Below are 22688 nucleotides of genomic sequence, written 5' to 3'. Positions count from 1 at the left end.
GACCTATTCCATATTCCTTTAGATGATTTCTTTGGCTTCGTGTGCCTATCTTTCTTATTTATCCTACATCTCTTCGAACGCAGTGCGATGGCAAGGGGTGTTATCTATGGGTGATTTTTCATAAGGATTTGATTCAGCTTTCTGTTCTGGCAGGACCGGTTTGTGCATAGAAATCGTTCATCTTTTCTGTAGAATGATTGTTACTGGGTCTGAAATACATAATACATATCTTGCTTTTTTCATCTTCCTTTTCTATCAAAATTGGTCTTTTGGTGTCTATAAAAATCACAGCGGCTATTAAGTATACAGTACTTACCGTGTGGTGGGAGAAGATGGGACAACGTCATGTACCAGATACCTGGAGCGGCGAAGTCACCTGCCGATCATCCAACATGTGTCCCGAATACCCACCCTTGCTCCTACAGGCCTTTTATGATCCTCTTCTTTTATCTTACATCCTCCCCAAACACCTTCATTAGCGATTGTTGCTTCTTGAGCTCAATTCTCTTCAAGTTGGGGTTGTCCGCTGTGTGGGTCGTTATCGTCACGACGGCCACGCCTCCTTCTGTCCCCTATCGCATCATTAAGCCACCACTCCTCACTCCACATCCCCCGCCTCATTCACTTTAGACCTCGACGGTACTTGATCAATATAAAAGAAAAAATAAAGAGAACCTGCTCGAGGCTATTGCAGGACGGGTAACCTGCTTTGCCTGCTTGCCATACCCTATTCATAGGGCCACGAATGCGACACGGCAGGTGGATGACGAATGGGTCTCTCCTAGGAGACTACTGATGGCAATCAGTGCCTTGGCAACACCCACACTTCCAAAGGGAACCTTTGACTCGCGTTCTGGGAAGCAGATCTCCTTCGAATTCACTAACAGGAATGAGTTCCCAACACAGCCTTGCCAATGCTTCCCTGAGCTCCAATACTATCGGCGCAAGCTCCACAAACTCCGCGGTCCGATCGCGCCCTCGCCGCCTGGTTTCCTTGATGGATGATGATGATGCCACGACCAGCTCAAACAACAATCATGCCTACCAGGACTCCCAACCTTTCACATCGGGTCTCTCCACCACACTCCTCACAGAAGGAACCGCTCGTTCTCGCGGTGCTACACCCTCGCCGCTTTCATCTCGTGGTGCATCGCCCCTGCCTATGAAACATCCCTCCCGCGTCACCGAGTCTGCAAATCGAAGTCGCAACGAGCTGGCATCGTTTGGCTTAAATGGGTCGTCCAAGCCAGCACGGGGTGCATCGGATTTCCTAGATTCTCCATGGTCTTCGCTCCAAAATTTGGCATCATCTGTCCTCGGCAGTAATACAGGGCGGGAAGCAGCAGATAATTCAACAAAGGCACATTCGCGAAGGAAACCCTCTCGATCGGACCTATATATTCGGGGTATTCCCAGGTCAACACCGTCAGCGTCCACGTGGGGTCCTTTGGCGCCCGCTTCCCCAGAAATCGGGAGTGGGACCAAGGAAGAGCGGCAGGCGCTAGTGCAGGCGAAGAAACGGGAAGCATTGTTGCTAGCGGACTCCGATCCCATAGCGAGTCGCAATTTCCAGCATAAGAAACGGTATTCGGGCGATTTCTCTGATCAAGTAATTGATCCAGATCACGACGAGGATGCGCTGGCGTACGTGCATCGTGTTCAAAAGACGGATAGCATCACAGGAGTGACAATTAAATATGGGTGTCAGGCGGCGGTCTTCAGGAAGGCAAATGGATTTTGGCCCAACGACAACATCCAAAGCAGGAGTATTGTTCTCCTGCCAGTTGATGCGTGCAGCGTGAAAGGCCGCCCTGTTCGACAAGACGAAACTCGAGATCTTCTGAGACCAAATTCCGAAGATGGAACAGGCAGTTGCATCCGCCCGACAGATTCTCTGACCGATTCGCCTCAGAATCTGGATACGAGTGGGAACGTGGAATCGGAAAGCAACCAGGTCTGGAAACACGAGTCCTGGGTACAAATAGACGGGTTTCCAGCAGCCATTGAAATCGGACGAGTTCCACGAAGATCTCTTGGATTCTTTCCACGAACGCGCCGAAAATCTGTATCATATACCGACTCCGAGCCTGTGTCTGCTGTCTCGTCAGAAGGCCCCGCCTCGTCTCCAGCTTTCTCCGGGTCATCGCAACTGGATTCATCTCAATCTGCACTACCCCGGACCCGGCCTCGTGATGGAGAAACACCTAAACCTGGTGGCCAGCGTGGCCAGCGCCCTACCCGACCTCAGCATCGCCGGCAACGCAGCAGTATACATCTTTCAGGAACCGGCGTGGGAACTCTTGACCGCACGTCAACTGCTCCGGGCCCTGCGCTAGATGGACTGAGCAAGTTTTTCTCTCAGCACATGCCTCAATTGGCACCACCTCCACCGCCCCAAGACCCCCCGGAGGCCCTCATTTGGTTCTGAATCTACTGTCATATCCAACGCTTCAACAGGCTTGGAGAACATCGGCGGCGCATTAGAAGGATGGGTCCGCAAGGTGGCCACGCGTGCGAAAGTCGGGCTTAGTGACATGCAAGGTTCTTCAACCCCACCCACGACTGGCCGAGGCCGTAGCCCTGGACTATGGGGTATGGGTGATTTAATCGAACTGGATGATGCCTCGGAAGGTCGAAGGTCGCCTAGTGTCATGGGGACCTCACGCAGAGCAGCGCAAGCCTCATCTTCATCTTCCTCATCTTTCCGCCCAACAGCCTCTGCTTCCACAACGAGCAGGTCTCGTGCGTTTGGATCAGGCTCCGGTGACAGAGTCAAAGACGATTGAGATGTTTGATTGAAGCTGCAATCGTACATAATAGAAGCTGTCTTGTATCTGAACTCATTGGATTGTTCACGGATTTGCATTTTTTGTCTCCTCTTTTTCTTCCCCCTTTTTTACTTTCTCAGATCTCTTGTTTATCATGAGCGGCCTGGTGTTTTGTTCATCTACTCCTTTCCTTTGCATCCACACTACCCCCCTTTCGTTTTTGAGTCGCTTGGTGGCCCTGATGAATCAGGGATTTGTTGAATATACCGCCTTTTCTGGCTAAATGTTCAAGATAGTCTAGTATGATAATTTACATATACACATCTTGTTTCGAATCACTCATTCAAGGACTTGATAAAATCACTTCAAAATTATGTCAAAAGAGCCGATCATCTCGTATCAAATTCAAATTGTCAAGCAGTCTCCCTTTGGAAATTTCAAGAACAACACTCGTCCCGTCACACTGCCAATCACCACAGTTTCTCCATACAAATCCGTCTGCTGAGTCGACTCTGGGCGATACTCGGGTGGCAGCCATAGAAAATTCACGCCGTTCAATGTGATCCAACCCCGATCCTCGCTGAATCCATATCCTCTAGGTCGCGGCGAGGAAATTAAATGGCCAGTCTCGGGGATAGGCATTGTCAGATATGGTCGAAGATCAAATGATCCAATGCTGGTGTCCAAAATATAGGGATCAGTTTCAGAAAATCGAATTTTGCCGGCGTGTCGACCAATGTCAAGCATGAGAGCGCACTGGCTGGTTGCGATATCCCAAACCTTGATGCTCTTGAGAGATGCTGAAACAAGCCATTTGCTGTCATCTGACCAACACAGGAATGTATCCACAATCACCTTGCGCCAGACAAGCCATGATTCCATTATAGGTAACCATTGTCCAGTATAAGGATCTTGAACCAATCCCTTGCTGTTAACACGCCACTGGCTAACTGATGTACCTTCGTCGGGGCTGCGATGACCCTCCAGCGTTGAAAAGAGTTGACCTGTTGATGCATCCCAGACCTTGATCGTTTGGTCATCACAGACGGAAGCAAAGTAGGCTCCATCATATGAAATGATTGTATTCGCCCCGATTTCTGGAATTCTCAAAGATCGAAGACTTTGACCTGAGACTGGGTCCCAAAATCTGACGGTCCTATGAAGATCAGAAGCAGCGGCATACTGGGATCCATGATGAGATCTGCCCATGAAAGTAACAAGCCAATCAGTTTTGTGTTGAACATCAAACCCATGAAATGTCAAGCTACACTTGTTCGTCAGGTGGTTCCATACATGGATGGCCTTTTGGTCTGCGAGCGATATAGCGATGGAATCCTCTGACCACCAAGAAACAGCCCCAATTATACCATCTTCATCGTTCTTAAAGGTAGACACGCATCGACCAGTATCTGAGTCCCAGACCTTGACCATCTGGTGATATTTCGATGCAAATAGCGTCCCACTATGCGACCCAACGATATATTCAGCCTTTTCAACTTGAAGTTCTTTTGCTGTCTCGGTTTCCATAGGTGTGGTAGGAATGTCCCATATTTTCACGCTCTTGTCCCATGAAGCCGAGATAAGTTTTGTTTCGTCCTGAGACGAAATCAAATATGCAAGTCTGTCTCTGTGTCCTTTCAACGTAGACAGACATTGACCAGAAGAGGAATTCCAAATTTTGATTATCCCATCTGCATATGCAGTTGCAAGTCTTCCATCATTGAACCAAACAAATGAGTGTATGGAACGCTGACCGACACTGAACTCTATAAGATTTTCACCAACTGAGAGATCCCAGATATTGATCTGGCTTGTAATAGCATCGAGTGTCAGAAGCCTGTTATCATGGGAAATCGCCAAGTCTTTGTATCCGAAAGAGTGCGTTTCAAGACTCATGATGCACTGCCATGTGTTGGTATCCCAAACCTTCACAGGAAATCCATCTGATGCAGAAATGACCAAGCTTCCATCCTGAGAGGAAATGATCGATCTGATTTTCTGAGTATGTGTGGTGATAGTTGAGAGATTATGGCCTGAAACAGGATCCCAGATCTTGATGGTAGTATCATCCGATGCGGATACCAATTTCCCTTCAGAGGGTAGCCAAATGATGAAGGTAACTGCCTTCTCATGACCTTTTAAACTCTTCGTACACACACCCTTAGCCCGATCCCAGATCTTGATCGTCTTATCGGTAGATGCCGAAACAAGTTCCGTTGCATTGTGAAGTCCTAGAATTGCATTGACACCTGCAGTATGTCCTTGAAGAGTCGATATGCATTTGCCAGTACTCAAATCCCAGGTGCTAATTTTTGCGTCATACGAGGCTGAAGCCAAGAAAGCCCCATCTTCGAGCCAGATGATAGACGAAATCTCATCACTGTGTCCCTCTAGACTCAATGTGCACCCGCCATTGATCGAGTCCCATAGCTTGATACAACCATCTTCTGATGCTGAGAGATAGCGCTTGCCGTCCGGTGATATTCCCAAAAGATTGACGCTGTAACGATGACCTTCCAGCGTTTGGAGACAAGGGTTCCAATATTCTATGCTTGGATATACTTTGACACTGCCCAAGCTTTCTTCCCGAAAAGAAGTTCGAGTGCTGCTCTGCTCTGGACAGAAAAGCAGGGCGGATGAATACAGTTGTAAAGGGCATTCTTCGATTGCAAGTTTGAAATTTTGAAGGAACCGAATTCCGTCTTGAACTTGTTCCAGAAGATCTGAATCACCCATTCCCTATGCTAATATAAGAATCAAGATGCTCGAGAAAATGGGCGTTGACTTACTTTGAGAAATCCTTGTAATTTGAACATTGCTGTCAGTCCCTCTGAAACATGGCCCAGAAGACCCAGGGCCTCTAGCCAATGAAGATACTTTTTGGACAGAAAATCATACGTTCTGCCTCCAATTTGAAGATCCGTTTCAGCATCTGTTTCTTCACATTCCACCAAATGATCAATCCAATATGCACAAGAATATGCAATTCTTGCAAGTAAATCTGGGTGAGGTCTTCTTGCACGAGCCTGATTTATTGAACAGCTGAGGTCACCCAAACTCCAAATATCGCGACGAAGTGTTACACTCATAACTTTCATCGACTGAAGGAGAATTTGATGATGATGGGAGGCTAATCCAGACGGTATGATCTCACCGCCGGCTTTCTCGAGAAGAAATTCCTTTGCAGATTGATGAACGAAGAATATTGTGTTTTTGGAGACGTTCAAAAAAGACCCACAGTAACCTACAATCTCCTCTAGAGATTCACGATCATATGCATCTTGAACATCAATAAAGACAGCTAATTCATCCAGAGTGATGGGACGCTTCACTGTGGAGGCAATGCCGAGGACATTCTTGTATAGAGAGGCCTCCTCTTGATCGCAAACTTGCTGCAACATCCGTCTGTACAGGGCATCAAGCCCAGCCGGAAAGGCAGTGAGTCTCTCAATTGTTTTAATTCGAGGTATCTGGGCAAGCTTCTCACAGACCAAAGCAACCCAAAGAAAGGTCCCTTGTGCATTGGACAACAAATGCGTTTGAACAGCTTCCAGGATCTGCTGTGTGTATTTTTTGAGTTTCGCTAGTTGTTGAACTTTGATGTAAATGAAAAGTCTGACTGCTTCAGAAATTGACTTCTCGTTCAATTCAAGCTCGACTCTTGTATTGTCAGATATTAGGTCCAGGCGTTCTTTGATATTGGGCCAACTTCGGCTGGACACTATCCATTTCACGTGAGGATGTGATGATGAAACATGAACGATTAGGTCGAGTAAATGATTCAGGCCAGTTACACACTCGTCAAGCGCATCGATAACTAGACAAGCATTTGACAACTCATCCAGAATGTCAATGAATATGTTAGATAAGGCTTGCCAAGCATTGGGGCCCTCGAAAAGCTCCTTCCCGGTCATATCATATCTCTGCCGAACATGAGCAATCATCGACGGTTCTTGCTCAAGGATGGTGTAGATTAAGCCGCGCAACACAGAAGTGGCAGTATTTGAGCTTGCATCAGTGGCTTGACAGAAGAAAAACGAGAGCATCCCAGTCTTAACCATTGACAGTTCATCAATTATGCCACAGAGCAACATGGTTTTGCCCTTTCCAGGATCACCTTTGATCCAAAGAAGCTTCGAACCTTTCTCGGAAATCTGCCATTCAATGAACTTTTCGTTGCTCAAAATCCATCGATATGACTCCTTGAATAGACCTCCTTTTTGGTTCTCGATGCGTGGTTTATCGTCATAAGGATTGGTCGCTTGTAGATCGCGTAAGCACATCAGATCTTCCTTCTCTAGTTCATAGCTGCCTATCTTCGTGGCTTGATCTTGAAAAAAAGTCAGTTCACAAAGGCTTCCATTAAGATTGCAATAGGGGCCTTTTTACCGACTTGTGCTGTCCAACTATGAAGCTGCCAGAGCAGTCTCTTGAACCCGGGATCTTCATCAGAGGCAAATCTAGCCATATCACGATGATTGGCGTATATGCTATAGATGTCATATCCATCAAGCGTGGCAGACTCGGTTGTTACAATTTTGCCAACAACTGGGAAGGGAAGTTCTTCAAAAAAACATGTAATCCCAATGCTTCGGCCGCCCTCTCGGAGTCGTCGAATCATTGTGAGAAAATCGACCTGGATTGAGTCTAACAGTTGGTTGTCCTTTTGGAGTATATCCAATAACATCAGATTTGTGGATTTAACGAGGCCAAATATCGAAGCAGGGATTTTGGCCCAATCTGCCATCCATGCCCCTTTATGAGGCGTCCCCATGAACACAACACCTTTCACAGAATTGAATAGCGCGCGAGAATGAGGCTCCGCCGCATTTTGGGAAAGAAGAATCGTCTTCTTGCAGACGAGGCCGCCAAGACTATGAGCAACGAAGATTATGGGGCGAGAAGAGGCATTGCAGAGACCTCGGTCAGCTGTCAAGTCACCCAAGAGATTCTGGGCATGGTTTATCAGGCGATTGGATGAAGCAACAGACTTGCGTGTAACATGGGCATCATAGCCATACATAAGAATTCGAGCATTGAGTTTTTTTGGAAGCAGTATCTTGGGCCATGGTACGCTCTGCCCATGGGCGGTCCAAGTCTTATCCCGGTCGCCGGTCAAACCATGAATAAAGCATATATCAACAATTGCATCAGGGGACTCATGAATTGTATCTAGTCCAAACTTTAGAGTCGAAGAATCGAGTTCTTGAGGGGGATCTGTCTCATATCGTGGGGACAGATCATCGCGGGGCGACTCCGTGGGGACAATGATAGCTGACTTGCGTTGTGTTCGCCATTCCCTGAATTTATTCATAACGTAAGAAGAAAATGTAACATTAGATGAAAGGTTTCTATAAATCAATCGTATAACAGACAGAATTAAGCACTCATGGGTCAGAATTTTGCCTTTAAAAAAGAGGGGTTAGTGGCTATGCCAGTGATCGAGTTAGCGCCGGTGATGCGCTGTTTATGCATGATTATCCCGGCTATACCTTTCTAGGCACATGCATCTCTCACCAACTTGAATGATTCTTCATATTGGTCCAAATGAAGATATTTGATCACGAGACTTTATTTACCATCTAGCCCAGTTGATGTGAGTCAGCGAGTACTGACCTCGGGAGTTCCAAGGTTTAGTCCAAAACACTTGGTGACAGGAAGAAAGTGCTTAATCCACCAAGCGATTCTGGTCAATTTTACGATATACCTATTCATTTTGATGATCAGTTTGTGGGTTTTAAATTTCAGTAACAATCATTGAGGCTTGAATATCATAGCTAACTCCAAATGTCTACATGAGATCAGTTATAAAGGACAATTTTGAATAGTACATTGATCAGACGATAGCGTCTATCATCTTGGCCAGCATGTTGATTTATATAATTGAACCCTATTTATTATACCTATATACTCCACAGGTGCAATCATTGGTCCATTAGAAGAATACCTACAAAAACTACACACACTGTCGTCATCCCCGCACTATTTACCCCGGAATCGTCTTCATAAATTTTCCCACCTATAAGGATTCTCTTCTTCATAGAGACGGAGTATTTCCTACATAAAATTCTCCTCTTAAACAGATGAATGCTTAACTTCGAGTCATCTACTCCAGTTTAGAACAATGATCTACATCTGATGATTCTTCGGCCGAGTCCGATTGGGTTTGATTGATTGGTATTATTGCGGGGATGTAAGTTAAAGTTGAGAGAGGATCAATATAAGAATTAATCCTGGGGCATAGATCCATGGGTATTCAGACCATTTTGACAATATCGAATACTAGTATATTATGAAACATGGCCTTTCTTGGCATCTGGGGATGTTTTGTCTTCCTTTTCTGTTTGAATCTTGGGTTAGCAAGCGGGAAAACATCCAGCGATCCACCAACGGCGACCCTAAGTAACGGAGAGGAAGATAGGTCCACCATCTTTGTTGGTCGTTCTCTTCTCGAATTTGATCAAGATGTGTTTTTAGGCATCAAGTTTGCTGATGAGCCTGCCCGCTTTACCCCTGCCCAACTCAAATCAAGCTACGCGTCTAATGATAGTGATTCTGGGAGCTACGATCTTTCTGTGACAAATCTTCAGCCTCAGTCTGACGTTACTTACTACAATGCAACTGAATATGGCTATGATTGTCCTGGTTATGGCTCAGACACGACTGAGCTCGTTGATCTGGGCTTCGTTCGTCTGAACGAAAATTGTCTCAATCTCAACGTGATAAGGCCTCAAACTGATACGGATGAGCTACTCCCAGTCTTGATTTGGATATATGGGGGTGGATGGTCCGAGGGTTCGACTGCAGATCCAAGGTTGGTTTTGTGATTGAGACCATTGAATATCGGACTAAACGTCTTCACTATCAGATACAATATGAGTTATATCATCCAGCAGAGTGCGGAGAACAATAAGCCTGTGCTTGGGGTCTCCATCAACTACAGATTGGCTGCTTTTGGGTTTTTAGATTCGAAAGAAGTGCGGGTGAGATAAAATCTGCTCGTTGACCATCTACCAAAATTGAGATACTAACACTCAGCTAGGCTGAGGGAAACACCAATCTTGCGCTTCGGGATCAGCGAGTTGCGATGCATTGGGTCAAACAAAATATCGAAGCATTTTGTGGAGATCCCGAAAAGATCACTATATGGGGTGAATCTGCGTACGTCTACCAGCCAGCTATCCACCTGAAGGCATGAACTAAACGAGCATGAAAAACTTTTATAGAGGCGCCTACAGTGTTGGAGATCATCTGGTAACAAATGGAGGAGATAATGAAGGTCTCTTCAGGGCCGGTAGGAAATTCTCATTTCAAAATTTGCCAAGAGGCTAACTCTTCCCCGTCTGTAGCCATTATGGACTCAGGTAATGCTGTTGGTCCTCCATATAACGGAACCGAATGGCATCAGCCGATGTACGACGGAATTGTTGAGAGAGCAGGGTGCTCAAATGCAACAAACACTCTACAATGCCTTCGCGACCTCCCTTACGAGGAATTTTATGATGTTGCTTATGTTGGACTCGAGTGGTTCGCAACCATTGATAACATTTTCATCTCAGAGTATCCACAAATCAGCTATCGCGAAGGCAGGCTCGCTAAAGTTCCTATCCTATTAGGCACAAATACAGATGAAGGCACTAGCTTTGGCACAACAGGAGTCAATACAGATGAGGAAGCGATTGCACAATTGACCAGTTTGCATTTCTTTTTTTTGTCAAATTTGGTTGATTTTGCTGATAATCCGGCTTAGCATCGAAGCGTTGGGTTCTCTCAACTGATGAAGCCACACGCATTCTGAATCTCTACCCTAATATCTCGGCAATCGGATGTCCTTACGGATGGGGCAATGCTACATGGCCAGCCTTGGGTTATGAGTACAAACGATACGAGTCCATAGCTGGAGATTTATGCATGGTAGCGCCACGTCGAATGCTGGCACATACAATGGCTAGTTTCGACAAAACTGTCTTCTCATACCGGTGGGATGTGGCTGCTTTCAATGATTCAACATTAATTGGCGTACAACATTTCGCAGAGGTAAGCAAATCTATCCTTTTTCGATTACTCAGTTTCAAGCTAGTTCTAATCTACATAGATTCCATTCGTCTTTGCCAATTCAGTACAGAACATTACGACTCTCGAGGCATCCTTACCTGGCAGGTTAGCTCTTGGACAAATGGCGGCTCGTATGTGGACTTCATTTGCCGCAGAATTGAATCCGAATGGACATGGAAGTAAGTTTAACCCACTCAATGTTCTATGGATAGCAGTACATCGTTCAATTTTCAGCAGGAAATCGGTTAGATTATCTAGAGGGTACTAACACGACTACAGTTCCAAATATTCCACAGTGGCCTAATTTCTCGCGCAATGCATCCAACTTCGTGTTCCGACTTCCTCGAAATGAAAGTTATATCGAACTTGACGATTATCGCACTGCAGGAATGGACTACATCAACAGCATTGCACGGTAAATGAAAGCAACTTGAAGAATCCTCAGTCTATATCATGATATAGAGATCAATGAAATTTTGGGCTATTTGCGGTCGAAAGCCACAAGAAAAGCTCACAGGAACTCAATTTGAAATTTACGATTAACGTAAAAGCTTATGTATTCTTTCATTTTATTCTCCTAGTCCAATCTCGGAATATTATAAGGATGACCATTCGATTCCATGGGCTTTAGGTAGATATATTCGAGATAAATAAAGCTTAGGGTATGGTAGCGCAAGCTTCTGATTTGCTTTACAGACCGGGGGCCTTCTTGCCGTTGATTGAAACGAGCTGAACCTCGCTATAAAAAGAAATAAAATTAGCTTCGATAGTCCAAATCAAACGAAAGCAGCAATGGGCCCGAAAGCCCAGAATACATGACTTACAAGACCAGGCGGGCGTTGGGAGGAATGGTACCGGGGATACCACTGTGAATAGTTAGCACATTGTATCACCCATATTTCTTCATGTTTCCATAGTGGGTATTGGTTGTTTTGGAAAGGGACTGTCAAGGAGTTTGGGTAGAATCTACACAGACTCTTCCTCTTCTGAGAAAAACGTACCCGGCACCGTAACCGAAGTCACTATTCAAAAATTGCAATTAGTCACTCAAATCTCTAATCTTCCAAGTTAAATGTGTGGAAGACTCACGGAGTGATGTCGAGAATGGCCTTCTCGCCCAGAGTCATCTGAGGAACACCCTCGTCCCAACCTATATAGCGTAAAGATGGTCAATGATAAATATTTCTAAAATTATTCAAGGGATGCGTATATGGGAAACGGAGAGATGGAGGACGATCTCAACGCACCTTGGATGAGACGGCCGGCGCCGATCTTGCTAGCGAGAGGGGCGTTACGGCTGTAGGAGCTGTCGAATCTAGTAGGACGTAGAATATTAGCCATGGCTACAATATAGACATAATCCGAAGAATTGGATGAATAATAAAGGCACTTACCTCTTGCCCAGACCGTTGGGCTGGCTGGCGTCATACAGGTGGCCACTGTAGTGCATCTCGATCATGGAGTTCTTGACAGCAAAGTCAACGCCATTGCCAGGCTCCAAAGTAGTCTTGGTGACACCCATTGTGAATAAGATGGTAAAAGAGAGTTTTTTGAGGGAAAGAGTGAGTTGTAAGAAAGTGATGAACAGGAAAGAAAATGGAGGAAGGCTGCAAGCTTTATCCGTTTTTCTCCATGTGGGGGGTTTTTGCCCTCTCGACGTAATAGATAACCGCAACCACCCTCAACATTACTCCAGGACTATAATGGACATTGTCCTACTCTCCAATCATACAACTCCACCTCAATTGATCTACGGAGGCTTGTGAAGTCAAAAATAATGCATTGCAAACATCATATTTACCCAGTAGCTATCAAGGAGGGGTCAATATGTCTATAATGGGAATTCTGGAAATAGAATTCCATAGAATGAAAGATATTTTGCTGTAATCCGTAGTAGAACCCCGGTCAGACCCTAGGCAATACTAGTGGGCTCTAACTAGGGCATAAATGGGCTAGGAGGTGTGTTCCGACCTTCATCCTAGTCAGACATGGCGCTAAGCAGGGATGTGATTGGGATACCATAACATTGGGATTATGTGCTAATATCAGAAAAGCGTTCATCGCCAACTCACCAGAACCATTCCTTTCACCGTGTTTTTATTCGAATTTAAGGGAAATTTATTTTCTGCAGTCTTATTTGATGTGTGTTGGACCTCTCCTACCCCTCTATGCCCCTCATTGGAATGTGGCGGGGTTAGCTCGGGCGATAGGTGGACGATCCTTCTTAATGCGCTCGGTGGCGGTATACGACTGCCCAGGTAGGGATCTAGATTCATCCTGCATGAAAAGTAATCCCGGTTATATTTCGTAGATCTTATAGTGAAGCGCTGCAAATTGCATAATGCTCTGAACTCTTTCCAATATAGAGAAATTTGCACATTGCCCCACATCTACTGGATGCACTATACGGTTTTCCAAAAAGCCATCTGTTTCACCTCATCCAAAGAGATCGATGCCACTTGTGTCCGTGGGAAGCGCGCGTCGGGCGCAATGAATGTTTCTGACTGCTCCACCATCTGCAAATAGTGCAGCTCTGAGATGCCTGTGCAGTCCAGGAACTCCAGCACACGGTGGAAGTTCAGACTAACCTGGTCGACTCCATGACTGTCATCAGAGAGGCAAAGTCGACCTCCCCGAGCAATAAATTCCTGCAAGGAACATTAGTTTGTCTGCACCTAGTAAACAGAACCATAATTGGATACATACCTTGCAAATCTCAGCCTTGGGATACGGCTCACTCATCCCCTTCCTCAACGCCGCCCCATTCAGTTCTAACATGCCACCGTAAGAAGCAATGAAGTCCAGATTCCTCAGAATCCGACTCCAAACACCGGGCCAAGTCATAAAACTCCGCTCCATATCATCACTTTTAAGCCGAATCAGATCAAAATGACCCACAACCAGCGGTTTCAAATGCTGCAGCATCTCCAACTGGGAATCGAAATAGTCTTCGAATAAGCGCTCATCTGTACCACCTGCAAGTTCGCGCGCCTGCTCATACATTGGTCTATCAAAGTCGATCGGCACAGTATGCATATGGTGGATGGATCCCACGAAGAACTCAAAGGGGAATCGACTGAGCGAGCGGTCAATTAGATCCCTTGATTCAGGGCGAATCCAATCACACTCGAATCCAATAATGATCTGGATCTGTGAAGCGTATTTGGCGCGTAGTCTTGTGGCTTCTTCCCAGTAGGCTGCTTCGTTACTTTCATGCCACTCTTCTGTTTGCCCCGCCTCGATCTCTTCTGGGTAGAAGTCTTCTTTGTGTCGGGGCATGTGCTCTGTTAAGCAGAAAACTTGCATTTTCTTGCTGATTGCTGCCTGGATTACTTCCTCCAGGGAGTCCTTTGCATGGCCGGGACAGAACTGGCCGGAATGGCTGTGGTGGGAGAATGGCATATTTGCTGCCTTGGTGGTATCTGGACCGGGTCAGTTAAGTTCTGAGGACTTAGAGGTGGGTGCATAAATACATGCAATGCAGAGTAGGCTTTTTATAACAACTTCTGGTCCTGCTTTGTACTGGTGGGGTATAGAAGAAATATAGGTGAAGGCAGATCCTCCGAGTCACAGAAGTCGATAGCGGCCCGATAAGGATTTTATGCCTCCGCTTAAGAAGACCTACTGTCGACTTCCAAGGTTCAAGTCATGCAAAACAGAATAAAATTTAGCTGGGATGAATTTACGAGGATGATAGATATCATGATGGTAATACTAGCTGTAAAAACTGCATGATTCAACTCACTGGTCATATTCGAAAGCTATTATTGGTGACATACTGCTGGTGATAGTATGTATACCAAGTCCAAGATTTCGAACACAACGGGGTCCCACTGGCAGTGTTGCAAGCTGAATATACCACGGCCACTGCAATCGCAGGAATCTCGGTGATGTAACCGATGAACAGAGCCGGTTGTCGTTCATCCCTTGGGATGAAGAAGTAAAAGCGAGCGAAGTGAGCTGCCACAGCTCCAGTTCCGTATGGTACTGCAGAGTGTCCACGTCCTGATGATCCCAGCCAGACGAAGGGATGATGAGGTCTAATGAAAAGATTCAAGTAAAGACCTGAGAATCATTCAACCCGCCGCCAGAACAGTCGCAGTAACATAGTCCCCATCGTGAGAAATAGAAAGCCGCCCAACCCGACTATCACTCCCATCATCCTTTATCCCCAAATACACAATCTCCGGCCTCCGACTAACCCCCTCGGCTTCTGCGGCCTTTATCGCATCAGCATGTACACTGGAATTCATATCCGACTCCTCCTGAACCCGAATCATGACATCCTTCCATCCAATCGAAGCAGCTCCACCCGGTGCAGCTTTGCGCGCTGCCTCTTTCGCGGCGAATCGACCCGCGAGCCAGCGTGTCATGTCAGCTGTTATGGGTGGTGAGTGCGTAGAATTTGGAGGCTTGGATTGCGATTGGAGGGCAAGGGAGTCTTTGAAGCGCTTGTGGAAGTCGCGCTGTTCTTGGTCGCAGAGGATGCGGCGCGTGAAGCGGGATAGGTAATTCCCGCGACGGGTGAGGAGGGCGGTTATTCGAGGGAGGTGGACGATGTCCGTGCCGACATTAAGGGCTAGTGGGAAGGGAATCATGTTGGTTTGTGCCACTGGGAGCTGTGGTGGTTGTTTGTGGAGAGGGATGGAGGAGTTAAGGTGGAAAGTCGGGATCCTAGCGGAGTTGTAGCTCAGAGCTCAAGGTCGAACCTTAACAAATGAACATGGTGGGGTCTTGTACAATTTCAATACACTGAGAAGCATCACTCGTACGAATATTGTCGTCAAATAGATGACTCTACAGTGTTCTACTTTTTTACTTCATGGCTTATACCAGGGAGTGCAGCGTCAATGTCTCAAACCTGCACTGCTTGGTCCAGCTCGACAAGTACGGGGGATTCATGACCACAGGTGTCACGGAGGACTGCACATAGGAAACCCAAGTTTATAGACGCCCTTTTACTGGTTTTTTGATCCATGTCCTTGTCAATATAAAGCCGTTGTCCTTTTTTTGTGAGGACACAACATTGAAATCGAGAATAAATCGAGGAGCAGAAGTTATAATTCTTCTATGCAGCGTACACGCCTATGTACAGATCCATGATAATCCATCCATCAACTTCCGGGATCGACCCGTCTAGTTTCGCAGGACATCTCCAAGCCGACGTATCTCAATGCATCGGGGTAGCGGAAGCGACGAACAGGATGAGGCGACTCGATTTAATGCATCACGCGGTTTTATATCGGGCCGAACCATCGTTAACATCCGTTCTCAGGAAAAAGGGATGTTTAGTGGCCAGAGGCAGGCTTCTTGTCGCCTCCATCGACCTCCTTCAGGAAGGTCCTATTAGACAACCTGTTAGCGCCGAAACTCAACCTTCAACTGCGCGGTTCGCTAACTGCGTAGCAATGATGCCATGCAATTCAATGCGTTATTGCGCAGGTTTGTGAGGAGACATTGTCACATACTGGATGAAGTCACCCTCTTCCTTGGAGGAGGCGTTGATGGGAGGACCGGCGGCAGTCTTGGGCTTAGCACTGCTGCCAGTGGCAGCCCAGGAACCCGCAAAGATCGTGCCGAGGGTGGCCATGGCGAGCTATTTGAATCACGAGGAAGTTCCGGTTAGCTTGTTGAGGTTTCCAGCTGTAGCCGCAAACTGGACATAAAAAGGGATGGGCGACCGAGGACGCCCGCGGCGTGGGGAAGGATGGGTTTTCCACTTACGACGTGGGAGCCGACCTTCTTGCCGGCAATCTGGTAGTAGACAACCATCTTGAGTGACTGGGATGGGGGAGCAACTGAAGATTAAATGCAGCGATGTGGAAGCGGAATCCTTAGGCTTGACAGAGATGAAGTTGGCTCCGAGACCGCCTTTCCTAATACGGTTAGTGTGATAGCATGACTCAGCAGACTCTAAGTCATGTGACTCACCGGGTTGTCCCGGGATCATGTGATTTTGTCGGGTATGTCACGAGCATCCTTTCCCGATCGAATGTATGCAATTGTGTTGGGAAGATGGTTCAATTTCAAATACTTGCATCATTTGGGATTCTGAATGAAACATAGAGCCTTCATCTCTAATTTTCAATGTCTATAAAATTTGATAGCTGTTGTTTTCTTGTTTCCGGCCACAAGGAAGCTCATCTACGGAACCTCGGGGGGAAGTAAACTATTCCATGGTCAAGTTGTATACCCCGGTTATGGCGATATCCCTTCGGCTGTCATGCACGGTTGATGGATGTGTATTGGCACTTATAAGATGGATCCACTCACTGTAGTTCTTTTTAGAAACTTTGTTCTCTCTTTTTGCAGCTGTTTTTGATTTTCCCTCTTTTCATTTGAGATCTCAGGCTGCAACCCACCATTGTTTACTTCCAAGGTTCTACCTAGCAACCCAAGTCTTGCTTGTTACATTACTCCCATACGACGCCTGACTGAATCAGAGTCTCTTCTTCTTCAAATCTCATTGAGCTTCCCCATATTTTAACATCGTCCTCATCCTACAAAATGGCCTGGGGCAGCTGGGGTGGTAGCAGCCAACAGGGTGAAACACCCAGTGCTGCGCCTGCTAATAATCTACCTGATGAAGCTAAGTCTCACTCTGCAGACAAATATGAGGATCATTATCCTCCATAGTATGTACATCCCCAATCTGTTCCTGTCTTATGCCCCTCTGTCCTCTCGTCGCATGTCCCTTTTGCCTGTAAAATCAGGTGTCACTTCTGGTCAACTCCACTTTTCCGGCCAGGGCATACCCCACTCAAGACATCATCGCGCGCAGAGCTCCAGCTCCGAGCAACCTCCAAATCATCTCATCTCTACCCACATACATACTAACCATGGGCTCTTCCAATGATTACAGTACTGTCGACTCTACCGATACCTCTGTCCGATATGCAGCCTATGGTAGCCGCATTCGCACGATCCTACTCTCAGCCCACCGTTACGTTGCCTACACATCTGACATAGGCGAGTCATTTCGTCCCGTTGCACACCCGCTACTTGTTCGCTCCGCCTACGGTATCTCCTGGGCTTACCTGCTGGGCGACGTGAGCCATGAGGGATACAAAGCTTATTTGCGCAATCGACGTGCTCTCACCCTACCCGGCGAAGCTTACAAAGACGCAAGCGATGTGCCTCAAAACCAGATCTTCCGAGGAATGGCGACAGGAAACCTGTCTCGCCCACTGAACGGCTCCAGCGATCTTGAGCCATGGCCTACTACAGAGATTTCGCTCGCGGAGGATTACCGTATGATCATGGTGAAGCGTGCGGTGTTTCAGAGTATCGCCAGTATGGGTCTGCCAGCTTTGACTATTCACAGCGTTGTCAAGTACTCTGGACGCATGCTTAATAAGGGCAAGCCTACATTCCTGCGCACTTGGACGCCTATCGGGGTATGTTTTCTTCTCTAGGTCTTAATCCGTCTTTGGGGTATTCATGCTGATTATGTTCCTGTCTCATAGCTCGGTCTTGCCGTTGTTCCTTTTCTCCCATACCTGTTCGATCATCCTGTTGAAGAAGCTGTGGACTGGACATTTGGCACTGCTCTCCGTCTTTACGGTGGTGAGGATGCTGTTCGTCCCTTGCCTCCGCACGCTCGAGGCAATGATCACACACATGGCCATGACCATGATAATAGCGCCGCCAAGGAAACTCCCGTCACCACGGCTGCTGCACAGCTTTCGTGGGAGGAGTACAAGGACGAGCGTGATCGAGTCCGTCAGGTTCGCCGAGAGGAGAAGGCTGGTCAGTCGTGGTCAAGCTGGCTTGGATTCTCGTCAGGATCTGATGAAAAGTCCAAGAAAGATTAAATTCTGAGCGATATCTCCTCCTTGTATATTAAAGTTTCTCCCTCTGATTCTTCTCTTCTATTCCCCTCATCTGAGTTGACATCTCTTATGTCATGATGTACATAATCATTCTCTGCTCTCAGCCTTACGTTGCATCGATATCCCATTGCTGCCTTCAAGTCTTTTTTTTGCATCCACATTTTTCCCCATTCATGTCTACAGCCTTGATGACAAGCCTTTAATTTTTCTTTATCATGTGCCCGTTCCATAACTAGACTCGGACTAGGGCAAATGCTATGTCTCGCTCGATCACGTTTCCGGCACCGGTACGCTAGTACCTAGGTATGCAATATTGAATTCGGTTAAAACACCAACTAGTTGACTGTTATAGTATTGCATCAAGTTTTATAATATCTCAGAACGGTATACTACTAGTACTAGTATAAGTGTGCATGTAGCTCGAGTGGCCAGTCAGTGCACGTACGACTGCTCTCTGCATGCGCTAGCATGTGGGCGTAGGTACTACCTAGTTATTACTAGTAGTACCATCTGCGTAATTAATCCCTACGAAACAAGTGACTCAGACTTCGGAGCTTTCTGATACTAGCTTTGATAGTAAGTCCAGCACTTGAGATGTGTCACCCGCACCTCAATCATAAGTACTGTGCCCAGGTGAGAATCTTAAACCAGTACTCTTCTAAGATTATCTCGCGATAGTAAACTCGGATATAAAAGAGACCTTACTAGTATCAACCTCAGGGGAATATGGAGAAGTAGGACATGTGGGAAGGATGGTACTACACATGCAAAAGCGGCAAATTAAAAAAGCAAATCTAGAAATGACAGGTCAGACCAAATAAAACAACTTCAAGCTTTATTGAATGTCAACAATACGGAAACCCCATCCGTGGAAACTCACAGGAAACCGTTGTTCTGGCAACCTTATTTGAAACCTTGTCCTGCAGCTCGGTACCTCACATGCAGAGCCGCAGGGTCTAGCCTTCGTGCAAGGTACTGAAACTTGGAAAGCAAAGAACATGAAACAACATGAAGATACCCCTCGCATGATTGTTAAGGCAGCAGAGATAACCCTTGCACGAATTGAAACACGGTATCACTTAGGTACTAGGTAATGCTAAAAGTATATGGAAATACTTAAAATAGGAGTGAGTCTACACCTCTTATTCTACCACTTCATACGGACAACTATACAACATCTGTACAAATAGATAAGGAAAGAAAGCAAGAAAAAAGACAACGATAATGATTCAGAATCCAACACACAGTTGGAGAGATAAAGGAAAGGAGCAGGGAACTAGCGTCGGCTCATCAAGGATTGTGGCCACCCAGAGACCATTAGGGATGTGCAAAAGTCCAACATAATATGACCAGTAAAAAAAGTAATAGGATTTTTCTCTTTTCCATGAACAGAGGCAGGAATCAAGATTGAGGTCTCATTCAGTTCTCACAATGCCATGAAAAAGAAATCAGAAAAGAAAAAGGGTATGGTAGAACAGAAGGGGGAATATTTCAAAGGAAATAATGGGAAATGAAATGATACATACTGCGCCGGCACAAGGATGACGTCGTGGGGAGTATCAGAAGAAATAAGAAAAAGAAAAACACAAATAATGTTGGCCAATGAAAAATTTCACAGTGGGAAGGTTACGTGATATGTGAAATGGTGTATCCTTAGAGATTGATGGACAATGAAAGGAAGTTTTGTGCAAACTCTCATCCATCCAGCTTCGCTTGTGGTAAAGTAGATATCAACTTGAGATTCTCTCTGACGGGCGAGGGCGCTGGTTCCGTCAAGTGGTTGGGACTCATTTCGGTCACAGAGCCGAAGAATAGGATGGATGAGAGCGAAGAAGGAGGACCTGGTCTATCCATGTTGTTATGTAGATTTTTTTGGTATTGATTTTTCTGTTCGTGTAGGAAGATCCCGTCTAGTTCCAGCCCAGAGAGTTCTCAGCCATAACCGGGGCACTGATCATCTGGGAGCGTTGACTAGAAACACGGTTGGCGCCAGCGAAGATGGAGCCAGAACCACCCTGGCTCATCTGATCAGCAGTAGAGGGGGAACGCTGGTGCAGCTGCTTCTTCTTGCGGTAACGGCGAGCAAGGTAGAACATACCCGCGCCATAGGCGGCAGCACCAGCAACGGCACCACAGGCAATACCAGCAGAGCTAGCGCTGCTCTTGCTGCTGTTGGAGGAACCATCATCGGTGTTTCCGGAGCCGGAGTCGTCACTACCGCCGCCGCTGCTGCTGGAACCGTCACCACTGCTACCACTGCCACCATCAGAGCCGGAGGACCCGTCGTTGCCATTGCTTGGCCAGCTGCCGGTGTAAACCAGGGGAATAGAAGAGTCAACCATAGACATCAGGGATTTGACAGTCTCACTCTGGGTCTCGGTATACAGGGCAGAGTTAGGGTTGGAGTGCTCGTCCTTGAGCTTCTGGTATCCCTTGGTGGGGTAGTAGAAGATGATAAGGGTGGCATTGTAACCGGTGGTCTCCCAGCTGTAGTAAGGCTCAAGAGAGTACATCACGGCCTCGCTACCCCAGTAGGGCATAGCATGCTTAAGAGCCTGGGGGATGTACTCAAAGATCTGAGACGATGACAGGGCAGTGGTAGCGACAAAAGACCACGGAAGACTGCTGTCGAAACCGAATTGAAGCAATTCAGAATCGGCAGGTGCACTGCTAACGCCATTCGAGGGAGTGATCGAATCTGGGAGAGTAACCACAGTGGTTGATGTGGAGCTGGGAGCAGTGCCAGTCTGAGTGCTAGTCTCGGTAGGGAGGGCCAGAATACTCGAACCCACCCAGTTGCTGGTCTCAGCAGAGGCGCTCTCTGTTGGGGTTTCAGTGGAGGTAGGTGCAGCAGTAGTCTCAGCCTCAGAGGTAGATGTGGGTAGAATAACGGGTGTAAGGCTAGGGGTAGAGGAAGTTGAGGCCTTGGGGGTCTGGTTGCCAGTAGGTGTAGGGACGGCACCGGAACCAGAAGGCTTGCCAGAGCCAGCACTGGGGGAGTGCGGCGAAGGAATGACGCCAATGGAACCGGTTGGGGTTGCAGTGTTACCGCTGCCGCTGCCGCTGCCGTTACCACCCAAAACACCAGTTGAAGTAGCAGATACATGCTGACTTCCATGAGGGGTGGGAACCGCACCAATGCCGGTAGTAGTGGCATCAGTGCCATTGAGAGCGGCCGAAATACTGTTGAGGATACTGGTGAGAGCATCGCCTGTTGCAGTGGGACTGGCAGTCAAAGGAACGCTGACTGGGATGGTAGATGCGGTGGAGTTGCTGGCTGTTCCTGTGGCAGTGGCACTCTCGGATCCAAGTAACCAGCTAAGGAAATCATCTCCAGCAGATGATGAGGTGGCACTGGCACTGGCACTGACACTGACACTGCCACTGCCACTGCCACTGGCTGTCACGCTGGTAGTCTTGGCAGTAGCGGTTGTGGTGCCATTGGATGCTGCAGTGGTGGTGCCGCCACTAAGAAGATCCGAAACTCCGTTCTCAATGTCGCTAATGATGTTATCAGACGAAGACGTAGTCGCAGTCGCAGTCGCGGTTGCAGTCGCAGTCGCAGTGGCGGTTGCAGTCGCAGTGGCAGAAGCCGTCGTAGTACCGGAGGCAGTTGCAGTTGTAGTAGCCGAGGTAGAATCCTTAGCGGTTGTTGTGGTGTCGTCCACCGCAGTCGTAGTGGTTTCCTTGTCAGTTGACAGGGCGGATTTGGAACGAGTCTCGGTGGTGACAGTGTGGCGGTGTCCTTCACTATCGATAGAAATCACCACAACCACTTCACTTCCGGTTGAAGATGCGGCATCTGAAGATGTGGTCGAGCTTGGGGTTTCACCGGTCACATCGTCGAGAATGGATTCAACGGGGTTGTCATTGCTGGTGTTATTCCGGACAGTACGTTTGATATCACGAGGGAAATAGTAGCGCGGTCGTTCCACATGCGTCACATCATCCTGAACAGCTTCCTGAGCAGTTACCAGCTGGAGGCCCCCGAGGGACAACGCGGCCAAAACAGATAGAGTATCGGCACGCATTT

General features: G+C 47.1%; 11 protein-coding genes across 11 annotated transcripts; 4 read left to right on the top strand and 7 right to left on the bottom strand.

Annotated features, from left to right (window-relative positions):
• Positions 1 to 889: 889 nt before the first annotated feature.
• Positions 890 to 2428, top strand: N7483_005676 (uncharacterized protein; the record flags this gene model as incomplete). The annotated part of the gene is made up of 1 exon (XM_057089113.1): positions 890 to 2428. One exon carries the CDS (start codon positions 890 to 892, stop codon positions 2426 to 2428), a length of 1539 nt encoding a protein of 512 aa, XP_056948942.1.
• Positions 2429 to 2534: 106 nt separating this feature from the next.
• On the top strand, positions 2535 to 2786 carry N7483_005675 (uncharacterized protein; the record flags this gene model as incomplete). Its single annotated transcript, XM_057089112.1, has 1 exon — positions 2535 to 2786. One exon carries the CDS (start codon positions 2535 to 2537, stop codon positions 2784 to 2786), a length of 252 nt encoding a protein of 83 aa, XP_056948941.1.
• Positions 2787 to 3173: 387 nt separating this feature from the next.
• Positions 3174 to 5504, bottom strand: N7483_005674 (WD40 repeat domain-containing protein; the record flags this gene model as incomplete). The annotated part of the gene is made up of 1 exon (XM_057089111.1): positions 3174 to 5504. One exon carries the CDS (start codon positions 5502 to 5504, stop codon positions 3174 to 3176), a length of 2331 nt encoding a protein of 776 aa, XP_056948940.1.
• A 1606-nt stretch (positions 5505 to 7110) lies between these two features.
• Positions 7111 to 8082, bottom strand: N7483_005673 (esterase/lipase family protein; the record flags this gene model as incomplete). Its single annotated transcript, XM_057089110.1, has 1 exon — positions 7111 to 8082. One exon carries the CDS (start codon positions 8080 to 8082, stop codon positions 7111 to 7113), a length of 972 nt encoding a protein of 323 aa, XP_056948939.1.
• A 985-nt stretch (positions 8083 to 9067) lies between these two features.
• N7483_005672 (putative triacylglycerol lipase (LipA)) lies at positions 9068 to 11242 on the top strand (the record flags this gene model as incomplete). The annotated part of the gene is made up of 8 exons (XM_057089109.1): positions 9068 to 9582; positions 9637 to 9751; positions 9811 to 9929; positions 9995 to 10062; positions 10118 to 10462; positions 10519 to 10805; positions 10864 to 11002; positions 11061 to 11242. 8 exons carry the CDS (start codon positions 9068 to 9070, stop codon positions 11240 to 11242), a joined length of 1770 nt encoding a protein of 589 aa, XP_056948938.1.
• A 271-nt stretch (positions 11243 to 11513) lies between these two features.
• On the bottom strand, positions 11514 to 12345 carry N7483_005671 (FKBP-type peptidyl-prolyl cis-trans isomerase; the record flags this gene model as incomplete). Its single annotated transcript, XM_057089108.1, has 6 exons — positions 11514 to 11562; positions 11648 to 11689; positions 11825 to 11845; positions 11913 to 11973; positions 12071 to 12138; positions 12218 to 12345. The coding sequence occupies 6 exons, from the start codon at positions 12343 to 12345 to the stop codon at positions 11514 to 11516; spliced, it is 369 nt and encodes a 122-aa protein (XP_056948937.1).
• An 880-nt stretch (positions 12346 to 13225) lies between these two features.
• On the bottom strand, positions 13226 to 14225 carry N7483_005670 (histidinol-phosphatase; the record flags this gene model as incomplete). Its single annotated transcript, XM_057089107.1, has 2 exons — positions 13226 to 13471; positions 13530 to 14225. The coding sequence occupies 2 exons, from the start codon at positions 14223 to 14225 to the stop codon at positions 13226 to 13228; spliced, it is 942 nt and encodes a 313-aa protein (XP_056948936.1).
• Positions 14226 to 14899: 674 nt separating this feature from the next.
• N7483_005669 (Holo- synthase) lies at positions 14900 to 15421 on the bottom strand (the record flags this gene model as incomplete). Its single annotated transcript, XM_057089106.1, has 1 exon — positions 14900 to 15421. The coding sequence occupies one exon, from the start codon at positions 15419 to 15421 to the stop codon at positions 14900 to 14902; it is 522 nt and encodes a 173-aa protein (XP_056948935.1).
• A 690-nt stretch (positions 15422 to 16111) lies between these two features.
• On the bottom strand, positions 16112 to 16595 carry N7483_005668 (ATP19 family protein; the record flags this gene model as incomplete). Its single annotated transcript, XM_057089105.1, has 3 exons — positions 16112 to 16166; positions 16292 to 16419; positions 16548 to 16595. The coding sequence occupies 3 exons, from the start codon at positions 16593 to 16595 to the stop codon at positions 16112 to 16114; spliced, it is 231 nt and encodes a 76-aa protein (XP_056948934.1).
• A 1067-nt stretch (positions 16596 to 17662) lies between these two features.
• N7483_005667 (uncharacterized protein) lies at positions 17663 to 18637 on the top strand (the record flags this gene model as incomplete). Its single annotated transcript, XM_057089104.1, has 2 exons — positions 17663 to 18220; positions 18290 to 18637. The coding sequence occupies 2 exons, from the start codon at positions 17663 to 17665 to the stop codon at positions 18635 to 18637; spliced, it is 906 nt and encodes a 301-aa protein (XP_056948933.1).
• A 1928-nt stretch (positions 18638 to 20565) lies between these two features.
• On the bottom strand, positions 20566 to 22686 carry N7483_005666 (putative mucin family signaling protein Msb2; the record flags this gene model as incomplete). The annotated part of the gene is made up of 1 exon (XM_057089103.1): positions 20566 to 22686. One exon carries the CDS (start codon positions 22684 to 22686, stop codon positions 20566 to 20568), a length of 2121 nt encoding a protein of 706 aa, XP_056948932.1.
• Positions 22687 to 22688: the final 2 nt, after the last annotated feature.

This window comes from Penicillium malachiteum (genome assembly GCF_028827825.1).
Source record: "Penicillium malachiteum strain IBT 17515 chromosome Unknown utg000002l:1.0-8849297.0:1.0-8852440.0, whole genome shotgun sequence".
Classification (NCBI taxonomy): domain Eukaryota; kingdom Fungi; phylum Ascomycota; class Eurotiomycetes; order Eurotiales; family Aspergillaceae; genus Penicillium; species Penicillium malachiteum.
The sequence above is the reverse complement of the archived record's forward strand: the minus strand, read 5'-3'. Positions and strand labels throughout refer to the sequence as shown.